The sequence below is a fragment of the Schistocerca nitens genome, chromosome 1 (genome assembly GCF_023898315.1).
Source record: "Schistocerca nitens isolate TAMUIC-IGC-003100 chromosome 1, iqSchNite1.1, whole genome shotgun sequence".
Lineage (NCBI taxonomy): Eukaryota > Metazoa > Arthropoda > Insecta > Orthoptera > Acrididae > Schistocerca > Schistocerca nitens.
The window spans coordinates 197,490,523-197,503,463 of record NC_064614.1 but is presented as its reverse complement, the minus strand read 5'-3'; the positions used below and the strand labels follow the sequence as shown (position 1 = coordinate 197,503,463).

The following is a 12,941-nucleotide window of genomic DNA, read 5'->3' as shown; positions in this document are numbered from 1 at the left end:
AAATTTACACCACAAACAGCTCACAGTTCTTAACAAGATTCATTTGGTGCTTAGAAGGTCACAGCATGTGGCTTCTTTACCACTTAATATCTCTTCCAAATGCCTTCCACTTCCAGAACATCTGCGCCCTGCGAGGAAGTAAGTTTATGATATGAATACCAAATCTTTCATTTTCTGGCATCCCATCCCAGGAAGTTAGCGCACTATTGCAAAGCTCTTTGGAGTCAGTATGTCTGAGAGTGGTGAGACTTGTAGCATCAGTGTGGTGTCTTGGAGAGGTGAAGGTAGGGCCCAATCTGGCTTGACTCACTTCACTGAGACCTTTGTGGTTTTGTATGCTCTCTCTGGTGTGATTGCCTTGTCACAGCATTGAGCAGGGGTTTGTGTACAGTGGATGGAGTGGTAATTTTATGTGATCAGTTCAGAGCCTGATGTGAGTACATTTGTCCAAATCTTTGTGGTCAAAATTGGGATGTTCACTATGGTGCAAAGCAGGTGGGCCTCAGATCTTGGCCGCAGGCCTCAGAGCTGTTCCATCAACTCTGCAGACAGTAACGGTGTAGGTATGAGGTAGTCTGCCAGAATGTGTAACGGCTTCACATACATCATTTCTGCTAACAGTACTCTGATGTCTGATTGGTACACGGTGCAAAGGTGTAAAAGAATGAAGGGAAGGGCCTCTGACCATAATGCGCAGTGGCTCAAGAGAGCCATTGTTAGTGTCTCATGCCTTCTTTCTAACATCCCATTGATGGTGGGACTATAGGTTGTCATATGATGATGCTGGATGCAGCAAAAGTTGGGTAATTCTTGGAACAAAATGGATCTGATTTGCTGGCACTGTTCTGTAGCAATGTGGAGGTGGCAACCAACTCCTGCTATCCAGGTAGCAATGAAGGTGTTTGTTATTGTCTCAGCAGGAATATCTATGGAGGTTGCAGCTTCTGCCCATCCAATACACCTGTCCACTACTGTGAAAAGGTGTCTGTAGCCAATCATAGTTGGAAGCAGGCCTACGAGATCACTGTTTACATGGGTGCATCTGGCTGGAGAGCCTTGAAATGGCCTAATGTTGCCAACTACACATTATTTAAATTTGCATTGCTGGCACTGGCTACATGAATATGCCCATGCATTGGCATCTTTTTAATTAATAGCCACACAAAATAGTCAGTCAGTAACTTGATAGTCATATTTGCTGTTTGCTAGTGCAGAGTCTGAACACTATTGACAGTTGCTTTACAGATTTCTGGCCCACTGTGAACTTTGCTACTAGGATATGTAAATACTCTGAGACTGCTATTGATAATATATATTTGTAGACAGATCTAGGGAAAAAAGTCATATCACATAACCAATAGTAAATGTGCTGTCTGATCATGACATGCAGCATCTTATGTTAAATGTTGAAACTTGTCAGGATAAAAAATCTATTAAATCTGAGTACAGGAGGGTAATAAATTGCGAAATTCAGGAAATTGCTCAAATATATTAACTGGATAGATGTTTGTAATACTTATGACTCAAATGGAAAATACAAAGCATTCATTAATAAAGTTCGCACCACTTTTGAAAATTGTTTTCCCCTAAAGGTAACTCAAATCACACAGAAGTCAAAAAATAAACCATGGATTACACAAGGAATAAAGATATCATGTGGGACAAAAAAGGAGACTTTATCTACTATCTAGGAATAGCTCTGCTGTTAGAAATGTAATGAATTACAAATAATACAGCAAAATATTGAATCAAGTAATCTAGAAATCGAAGCAGCTTTATTGTGAGAAAAAGATAATTACATCAGGCAACAAAATAAAAACTGTATGGGATATGGTGAAGACAGAGACAGGTGGGACCAAAAAGAAAGAGGAACAGATAGCTTTAAAAATAAATGAGTCTTTGGTAAAAAGTACAGGTAGTGTTGCAAACCTCTTGAACAAGTACTTCATTTCTGTTACTGACAGCTTGGGGTTATCAGGTTTGGTGAACAGTGCAATGGAGTACCTGGGATCAGTCTTTAAAAGTAACTTCAATAAAATGCAAATAACACTAACATCTCCCATAGAAGTAGCATCCATCATAAATCCTTAAAATCTAAGTATTCCAGCGGGTATGATAACATATCAACAAAGTTAATCAAAGAGTGCTCATGAAAGTTGAGTTCTATCTTAAGTTATTTGTGTAATCAAAGTCTTATCAGTGGAACACTTCCAGAATGGCTAAAATATGCTGAAGTTAAGCCTATTTACAAGAAGGGGGATAAAGAGATACCATCAAACCACCGACCAAGTTCACTTCTGCCAGCTTTCTCAAAAATATTTGAAAGGATTGTGTTAAAGTGTCTCCTTAAGCATCTGACTGCAAATAATATATTGTCCAAGTCACAGTTTGGATTTCTTAAGGGTTCTGATATAGAGAAAGCTATTTACACTTACAGTGAGAATGTACTTAATTCATTAGATAATAAATTAGAGGCTACTGGCATTTTCTGTGACCTGTGAAAAGCCTTTGACTGTATGAACCACAGCATTCTCTGTGGTGTACCTTAGGTATGTGGCGCCCCTAGCAAGAATTTAAAATGGTGACCTCTAAAGAATCCCCCAGGAAGCAAAAAATGCACCCCCTTATCAATACAGAAAGACTGATATTTTCCCTTGTTCCAAGAAAATTAATGAGACCAGTAATATTAACAACGAATCTTGTTTATAGGTGTGTGTGATAATTGTTATTAACTAGGTCTAATATGACTTTCTGGGTACTTTAAGGTAATATTTTGCAACTGTTGCCATAAGGTAATATAACAAGTAAATAATATTTACTTGCCATGAATATAGAGTATATTTTTACTTGCCCAATTAAACAAGAAATATGTCAACTGGATCTGACCACAATCACACTTCATGCATTCGCAGGAAGATGAAGATGTCAAAACTGGTTTGCATGGTTATGTGCTCTCGTGCTTTGATAAAAAAGTTCATGGAGTAAGGAGGTTCAGCTTGGGTAATACATATTAGCTGAGCACTGCAAAAAATCAGGAATAAATTAGCAGTAGTAGTAGTAGTAGTAGTAGTAGTAGTAGTAGTAGTAGTATTTTGCAAACGTTTATCTGAAAAGATAATACCAACCGCGGCGCGCATTCTGTTTTGAGCAGACTGCACATCTACGCCATAGTCTGCGTTTCTTGGCCTGATCACTTGGAGTGACCTGAGGAAAGTGCCTCCCAGTAAAGCGAAGAGGATTCTTGTCCTCAGACTGTCTTCCTTTACTATCTCTTCTCCATTCTGCAGCAAATTTTTCCACAACTTCTAGTACCAGACTGGCCGTGGCACAGCATTATTTTTTCAGAGGGCGGCGCGGCGCTCTGTCACATCATCGGCGGCGGCCTTTGGAATTTGCGCCACCCCTTGCTCTTGCGCCCCTGGTGGGGGCCACTCCTGCCAACCCCTAGGTACACCCCTGCATTCTCTTAAGTAAATTAGAATATTGTGGTGCCACCGGCAGTGCTGCAAAATGGTATGAGTCTTATCTATCTAACAGGAAGCAAAGGGTGTTATTGTGAAATACCTGTGCAGTAAGCAGTCAGTTTTCATGTGACTGGAAATTAATTACATGTGGTGTTCCTCAGGGTTCCATGTTGGGTCCATTGGTTTTCTTGTGTACATTAATGACCTCTCATCTGTTGCATTGCCAGATGCTAAATTTGCTTTGTTTGCAGATGAGACAAACATTGCAATAAGTAGCAAGTCAAGTAGAGATTTAGAAATAGCTGCTAATCAAATTTCCACTGACATTAATAAATGCTTTAAAGCTAATTCACTGTCATTAAACTTTGAGAAGACCCACTATATGCAGTTCAGAACCTGTAAGAGATTTCCTTCCCGTATGTGAAGCAGCATATGAAGATATGCAGATAGTAGAGGTTGACAGTGTTAAATTTCTGGGATTACAACTCGATAATAAATTCAGGGCATACCACAGAATTGCTTAAGCACCTAAACAAGTGAGAATGATTTCAGATGTAGGAGATATAAATATAAAAAACTTGCATATTTTGCTTACTTTCATTCTATTATGTCATATGGGATCATATTCTGGGACAACTCATCAAACTGAGCAAAAGTTTTTAGGGAGCAAAAGTGTGTGATAAGAATCATATGTGGTGTAAATTCAAGACCATCATTAAGAAATCTGTTCAAGGAACTGCGTATTCTAGCCACTGCTTCTCAGTATATTTATTCCTTAATGAAATTTTTTGCAAGTAATGCGTCTCTGCTTCGAACCAATAGCTCAATACATAGTATCAATACTAGGAATAAGAGCAATCTACATAAAGACCTAAAATCACTTACATTGGTCCAAAAGAGGTCCACTATTCAGGAACACACAATTTTCAATAAATTGCCAGAAACCATTAAAAACTTAGTTTCAGATAATCATGGTTTTTTGATACGCAACTCTTTCTACTCTAAAGATGAATATCTTAACAGGGACTGTTAAGCCAGCTTGAATAAAAATGTCTTTTAGATTTCAGCTTTGACAGCACTTGGTCACAACAGTCAAGATTAGGTATTTTATGTATGATAAATTTATTAATAGTGCATAACAATGTTTCATTCTGACAGTGTGTTAATTCTGTAAATATTAGCTGTTCCAGTTTACCGCGTTGTATTCACCTGTTTCGACAATCTCCTGACAATGATCAGGGTAGTAAGTATTATATTCAAATGTTTTTATGTTATACTTTCTGACAAGTTCTGCAGCCACGAGAATCATCTCATTTTTTGGGTCTATGGAACGAAAACTGAATCTAATCTAATCTAATCTAATCTAAGGGCCTTGGCTTCCACCAAGAGACATATCACCATCACATTAACTTGGTTCCTGACAATAGGATTTGGGCAAGTCACAGTCCTGTGAAGGGTCAGCCAGTAAATGCTGTAGTTATGGATTGCAGTCTGAGCAGTGGTGAGTTCTTTGTAGTGTATGGTATTTGCCAAATCACAGATGCACAAAAAGTAATGAACCACAATCTTTTTTGCTCCTTTTATATGGTGCACACATCCATCATAAACTAATAGACAAACTCTGTGTGTCTGAACTGCTGGGCTACACCAAAGGGTGTAATTACCAGTCTCCAGGATGTCACAAGGCACTGCAGTTATTTGGTTGTACACTTTGTGGCAGTGTATGATACTTAAAACTTTTGGACCGGCTAACGCACATCTAAAATCTTGAATGTGTGGTATAGGGTAACTGTCCAGGACTTTCCTGGCATTTAAAGCATGAAAAACACCACAGGGGTGCCATTAGGCACATTTCTTGAATGAGGTACGAAGGTGAAGACCATGGGCTCTCAAAATGATGAATTATCCCAGCTTGGACCATTACTTCAAATATGGCCTCTGTTTCTGTTAGGTGCTCTAGGGCAATTATGTGTGTGTGTGGTATTGATATGATGCAAATTTCTGTGCTGTGCTGGTGTCTGTAAATTGGTTAAAGCATTCTTTGCAGTTTATCATGGTGTTGTCTATTGTAATGACTCTGATCAGTGTGGGGAGGAATAAATACTGGTCAGATAAATACAGTCATACCACACACCAGTCATGAGAAAGGTGGAAGTAATTCTTCACATGCAGCAGTTCCATTGAAACACTGTTTATTACACTGCAATTGGCTCTTTTTCACAATATAAACACAAACACTTTAGTACTTTGTTTATTCATATACTCCCAAACCGTTTCGTTATATCTTGGCACTCCAGCAACAATGACCATTTAGCACACTAGCCACTACTCATCTTTCCTCAAAGAATATACAAGGGCAAAGACACCCAGTAAGGCATGCATATCGTACATTATTCTTTGTACTGTGCTGTAGGCTGAGCACTCCTTTGTACCAGTTACTGTGTTGTCGACGACTGTGGTCTGCAGTCATCCTCTCCTCTAAACCACCATTAATGCATAATGACCAAGGAAATCATCACTGTAAAGGGTGTGGCAAGACCTAAGTTGGTAGTCAGTACTTTGTGGTTGCATATTGTGACTGCTGAGTTTATTGCCTTCAGGCACAAATGTTTATCCGATTTATTGTCAGGTGCACACCACCGATGTCAAACATGGTCATGTCTATACACCTGTCTGATATTTGTTGTTTATTGCAGCACAGTGGGTTGTGCTGACGCCCATAGTGTTTGTGGAACTTCTGTAGACACTATACTGCTGCCGTTGATATGCTGTCTGTTGTGATGCAGTTTGTTTACTGTTCTGTGATGATGTTCCACTATTTAATTATCTTCGATCTGTAGCTGATGGCCCTCTAACCAGTTACAAAGACTGCCACATGACATTCATTCAGCTATAGTGGCAGCCAGCAGAAGTTTCCCTCTTAAGTGCATATGTAGCTAATAACAGCATACTTCATTTGCAGAAAGGTTGTTGTATTTTCTTGGAATAGCACTAGAATACTGACAGAATGAATTATCTCTTAGTACATTGTGTTTATTATGAATATTAGGTCTAGTTTCTAATCCAGTTTGCAATGCTCCACAGAATCTGCAGGTGCATCAGCAGAACCTGTAAATAAAGAGTAATTTATGGTCATAGGGACTCCTCACTGCGGGCCCAAATAGTGAATCTGGACAGCTCTCACAGTGGATCTGTGAAATAGTATCAACCATGGTGCAGGGTCATCCACAGCACCCCATGTCCTATAGAATCCATTCCACCTGAAAACTGACTTCGTGATTAATAAAATGAGATGATGATGTAACTGAATTGGAGGCTCGCCTGTGATCTTGTTATGATGACTTTGTATTTTATTGCTCCTTCTCTTTACAATTCAATACCAACCACTTTCCATACATGTACACAATCTGATTCAACATTCCTGGAGTAACTTAAATACACTGTGACTAGTATATTTACATCAGGTATACAATCTTTGTTCAACTACTGTCAGCCAATACAGGTAATTACCACAATAATTCTTCTTCTATGTGTTTCCAGTGTAATCCAGGAAAATGGCATGATACATATTATTTGTGTCAGTGCTGTGTTAGACTTCGACTCTGGCTGTGATTTTCCATTTCCAGTTTTGTGTGCTGTCAAGTTTACATTTGAACGAATGAATGTACTCATTTCACTGTATGTGTTTCGTTAAACTTCATGAATCATAGGTTATTTATTGTATTAGTAATTATGAAACTTTATTTGCAAGGAAAATTAGGTGTTGTATCAAAAGAAAGAATGTATAGTATTTGTCAGCCAGTAATAAAGGTTTTAGTAATGTTCTCTTTTTGATGTTGCAGGACCTTAAAACAATTTTGGATGATTCAAAAGAAGGAGTTATATTCTTCAGTTTGGGATCAAATGTTCAAGCTTCTGAAATGCCAAATGACAAGTTCATTGCCTTTATGAAAGCTTTCTCAAAACTGAAGCAAGAAGTACTGTGGAAATGGGATCAAGATACTATGGTTGGGAAGCCAAATAATGTACATCTTGGGAAATGGTTTCCCCAAAATGATATTTTGGGTAATATACTTAATTATTGGTCTGAGATTGTCTTATCCTGTCATTAAGCAATGAACTTAAATCATTTAAGCATAATGATTTTTGTGTTAGTTAATAGTTAGCATTGAAACAAGATGTTTGGTATACCATGGACTCAATTTATATTTCTTGCCTCATTCTAGAATCCTGAACATTATCTGTGTCCTTATATTTACAATACCCAAATTTTATCTGTGCCTTGTCTTTGTAACATACATAAGGGTTTCTTCTCACTCTATTTACGTAACAAATTGATTAGGTATAATTTTTCTGTGTGAGCTATTACTGCTCTAATTTGATCGACAGTTGAATAAAAAGGAAAATTCACTCATTGAAACTACAACTGAAAGCTAGGTTAGTGTATGTATTTTTGTGTGTCTCATGACAGTACTAAAATATCACATTATGAAGATAAGTACTGGCCACCTGTTTTGTCTCATAATTTTATATTCACTTTATCAATGAGAATGATACACAAAGGGCTAAAGGACAGTTGTAGATATTATTCTCAAAACAAATCCTTCGAAGTTTTAGGTGTGTTTTCCTACAGTATGTGCAAGTTCAGACTTCTCAGCATTTGAAACACCAACCACAGCAAAGCAAAGTAGACTGTGATAATTAATTTTGCTTTTATTGATGTGTGCTTGCTGCCTGCTGTTTGTCTGATTGCTGACTGGACATGTTCCCAACTAATAGAACTTTAATAATTTTTGAGCCATATAAATGTTTTATAAGGGATCTCTTTCGTTGACAGAATTCACTTACCCAGTATTTATTAATAAATAACTGCTTGTCCTGCGCTTGATCTAAACTGAGAATTTGTTGTCTTCATGTCAGATTCTAATACATTAGTGTGACATGACTGAGTCCAGTTGCAATTAATTAATTCTATATCCAAAGATTACTACTTTTTAATATTTTGTGAAGTTCAAAACCTTTCTTTGGTTTGTCAAAAACTGTTTACCTTTTCACATGGTTGGTTTTAGCCCGGATCTAACTGATTGTTGCTACAATATTGACTGAATATCACTTGTTAAGGATATAAAATCATCCAAAAAAAGTCTGTACACATAATAAATACCCTATTCTATCAGTTATCAATGGTACAGACAGTAATAGCACTGTTATAGTTTCCTGGGGCAGACCTGATTTTACTCCTGTGGCTGTAGAGGGTTGTCCATCCACGATTTCTTGCTGCATTCTGCCTCTCAAGAATTTTTCTATCTAGTTACAAGGCTTGCTAGATATCATGTAGCAAAGTATTTTGTTTAACATTTGTCAGCTTACAGCTTTATATGGGTCTTGCGATCAAGTTTACCCGGCTCCTTCTGCCCATTTCCCTTAGAATACCATGTTTATAGAAAGAATGATTTAGGTTTTGAAATATGTCCTAGTTACTATTGGGGAGGCCACCTTGTTATGCGAGTATCACTATGTTTGAACTCGTATGTATTTTTAGCCTCCCCCCTCCCCCCCTCTCTCTCTGTCTGTGTGTGTGCTTTCTAAGATATATGGGGAAAAAGTGTCAATAATGTTATTTTATTTTGTACAGGACATAAAAATGTTGTGTTATTTATATCACATGGTGGCTTACTGAGTCTTCAAGAAGCTGTCTACCATGGAGTTCCAGTTGTAGGAATACCACTATTTGGTGATCAGAAAGTGAATTTGATTCGAGCTGAGGCCAAAGGATATGCAGTTAAATTAGTATTCCCCAATGTAACAGAAGAGTCATTACTGTGGGCAATCAATGAAGTTTTAACTCAGCAAAAGTAAGTTAATTCATTCATTTCTATTAGCATGTCCATCATTACCATTCTGTTCAGTGCTACGCTAGGGCAGTTTATTTAGTTATTTATAGAGGGAAGTAAATATTCACCTGAAGTGATAGTTATTTAGATCATCAAAGATTTCACAATTGGAAAGTAAGCACTTTTTTTAATAATGATATTTATATTATAAATAATGACTTTTAGCGTTTGATCCCTGACCAGTCTAAGAATTTGTACTGTAAGATAAATCATTTATTCTTCTGGGTATGGTTTCTATGGGTGAAAAAACGCCAAGTTACATTGTGACTTAGCTTTCATATTACAAGTACCCCAGGTTGAAGGTGAAGGCTTATAAACCCCAGTAGGACCAGGCATAGAAAAGCACTTTGTTATTGAAACAAACCTTTGGGTGAATGACTAATTTTACAGTTTTATTCCTATTTTTGTACAATTGCAGGCACTGAGACCTAAACTTAAGTGGAAACTGGATAATAATAAAATTAGTGAACTGAAATGCATTTTCGGGGTTATTGTCAATAGTTTTTTTATGAAAGATTTGCTTAAGATGTGAGGTCATGCTGAAAAGTAATGCCTCTGATGATTTTTTAGTGTGATAACTCTTAAATATTTTTAAATAAAACAAATGTTATTAACATTCTACATCTTTATTCTACACATCTAGCTATTTGCAGCCCTCTGCTAGTAGAGGATCCCGAATTGTAGCATGTACAGGGTGACAGTTATAGAACTACATGAAATAAAATTGTCATAACTGCTGAATGGTTTGCGTTAGGACATTCAGATTACATGGTTGACTGTGGGTATGATGGGAATTAGTCTGCACTGTGTGGTTTGGTTTAGTGACGAAGCCCACTTTCATCTGGATGGGTTCCTCAATAAGCAAAATTGGCGCACATGGGGGGAATGAGAATCACCCTCAATGGGTGACTGTGTGGTGTGCAGTGTCCAGTTATGGAATAATTAATGTGCTATTCCTTGATGGTGCGGTGACTACCGAACAGTACATGATAGAGCACTTGCCCGTGGAAGGCAAAGGTCCCGAGTTTGGGTCTCGGTCCAGCACATGGTTTTAATCTGCCAGGAAGTTTCAGTACATGAAGATTTTGGAAGATAATTTCATCCCCATTATCCAAATTGACCCTGATTTTGACAAGATGTGGTTCATGCAAGATAGTTCTTGACCACATTGAAGCAGGAGAGTGTTTGATGTCCTGAAGGAGCATTTTGGGGACTGCATTCTGGCTCTGGGGTATGCAGAGGCCATTGGTATGGGCATTAATTGGCCACCATATTCTCCAGACCTGAACACATGCCTCTTTTGTGGGGCTATATTAAAGACAAGGTATACAGCAATAACCTCAACACCATTACTAAGCTGAAAATAGCCATTCAGGAGGTCTTTGACAGCATCGATATTCCGACACTTCAGCGGGTCATGCAGAACTTTGCTATTCATCTGCGTCACATCATCACCAATAATGGCAGGCATATTGACCATGCCACAACCTAAGTCCAAAAATGTGTAGTGATGTTTACATGTTGAATAAAGTGTGTGCGTAATATAGTTTTTAGCTAATTTTTTTTTCCATATAGTTCGATAAATGTCACCCTGTACATGGCGGTGTAACTTCATTGTATTGGTGTATGAGAAACAGTGTGTTGTAATCAAGTTTTGAATGTGAAGAGTTCATCCACATATGAAACGTCACCTCCTTCAGCATGACAGCACCAGACCACACATGAGCATTGCAACATCTCCAATAATCCAACACCTTAGGTTCACTAGCATCAGTCACACTCCGTACAGCCCTGACTTGGCCCCATCCGATTTTCTTCTGTTTCCATAAACTAAAAAACACCTTCGAGGACATCACTTTGATAGTGATGAAGCGGTGCAAGCAGAGAGGAGGTTGTGGCTCTGTCAACAGAGCCACAGTTTCTACAGTTATGGTATCAACAAACCGGTTTCTCCTTTGGCAAAATGTGTTCATTGCCAGAGTGGCTGTTTTGGGAACAATTCACAAGGATACAGAATGTGTATAATTGTACATACAATAAAAGATACAATGTAAATAAAGTATAAAGTTAAAAATATTAACCCAATTAACAGAAAGTTGTGTAACACTGAGAGAGAATTAGTAAATATACAGGAATCAAATTTTAGCTAAGTATTAAAATCAATAAATAAATGCAGTAACACCAAAACAGGATTTTTGAATGTCTGTGATAATCCTCAAATAGTTATTTGTAAAACAGTTTTAAGTTTAGTGATGGTATTCGTTTTCTCTCTCAAATTCATTGACCATATAAAAAGATTTCTGTAGTAGGTACTCTTTCAGAATTTGTTTAAATTTTGGCAGTTGTTTGTGAAGGCATTTGATATGCATTGGGGGTACATTAAACAGCTAAATGATGGAGTAATAAACTCCTTTTTGAAGCCAATTTAGACTTTTCAGTTCAGTGTGCAAACTACTTTGGTTCTAGAATGAGATTTTCACTCTGCAGCGGAGTGTGCACTGATATGAAACTTCCTGGCAGATTAAAACTGTGTGCTGGACCGAGACTTGAACTCAGGACCTTTGCCTTTTGCAGGCAAGTGCTCTATCATCTGAGCTACCCAAGCACTACTCACGCCCCTTCCTCACAGCGTGACTTCTGCCAGTACCTCGTCTCCTACTTTCTAAACTTCACAGAAGTTCTCCTGCTAGCCTTTCTCCCAGGAGTGCTAGTTCTGCAAGGTTCACAGGAAAGCTTCTGTGAAGTTCGGAAAGTAGGAGACAAGGTACTGGTGGAAGTAAAACTGTGAGGATGGGGGCATGAGTTGTGCTTGGGTAGCTCAGTTGGTAGAGCACTTGCCCGCGAAAGGCAAAGGTCTCGAGTCTCGGTCCGGCACACAGTTTTAATCTGCCAGGAAGTTTCATATCAGTGCACACTCTGCTGCAGAATGAAAATCTCGTTCAGGACTGATCCACCAGGCTGTGGCTAAGCCATGTTTCTGGAATAACCTTTTTTCTAGGAGTGCTGGTTCTGCAAGGTTCGCAGGAGAGCTTCTGTGAAGTTTGGAAAGTAGGAGACAAGGCACTGGCGGAAGTGAAGCTGTGAGGATGGGGTGTGAGTCTTGCTTGGGTAGCTCAGATGGTATAGCACTTGCCTGCGAAAAGCAAAGGTCCTGAGTTCGAGTCTCAGTCTGGCACACAGTTTTAATCTGCCAGGAAGTTACTTTGGGTCTTGTGTTGTAGTCATGATATTCACTGTTATTTTTTACAGAGAAAGGTTATTAGAGACAAAGGACAATGAGGAAAACTTATGCTTTGAGAAGATGGTAGGGATCCTCCTCTTTTGAAACACGTACTTGCAAGTGTGTCTTTGATGGACAAGACTAATTATTCTGATAACTTATTTTTGTGCAGTGAATTTTTTTTTTTTTCAGGATGTTGGTTCCCCCAGAATATAACAGCATGTGACATTAATGAATGAAAGTGACTATTTCAGCCACAGATGTAATAACTTGTAGAGCAAATATTGCTGAGCTACGTCTCTTAAAAAGATGAAGAATGTGGGTTGACCAATTACATTTGCTGTCCATATATTCACCCAGGAA

General features: G+C 38.3%; 1 protein-coding gene across 4 annotated transcripts in view; it reads left to right on the top strand.

Annotated features, from left to right (window-relative positions):
* The window catches only part of LOC126245442 (UDP-glycosyltransferase UGT5-like), a 259,125-nt gene that overhangs the window by 47,007 nt on the left and 199,177 nt on the right, over window positions 1–12,941 (top strand). For 2 of the 4 annotated variants that reach the window (XM_049948316.1, XM_049948317.1), the window contains exons 4-5: window positions 7,307–7,529; window positions 9,100–9,319. The exons of 1 other annotated variant lie outside the window; for it this stretch is intronic. In XM_049948316.1, coding sequence (XP_049804273.1) covers window positions 7,307–7,529; window positions 9,100–9,319 — 443 coding nt within the window. The remainder of the gene's footprint in view (window positions 1–7,306; window positions 7,530–9,099; window positions 9,320–12,941) is intronic. One more of the 4 variants, XM_049948315.1, reaches the window with a different exon arrangement.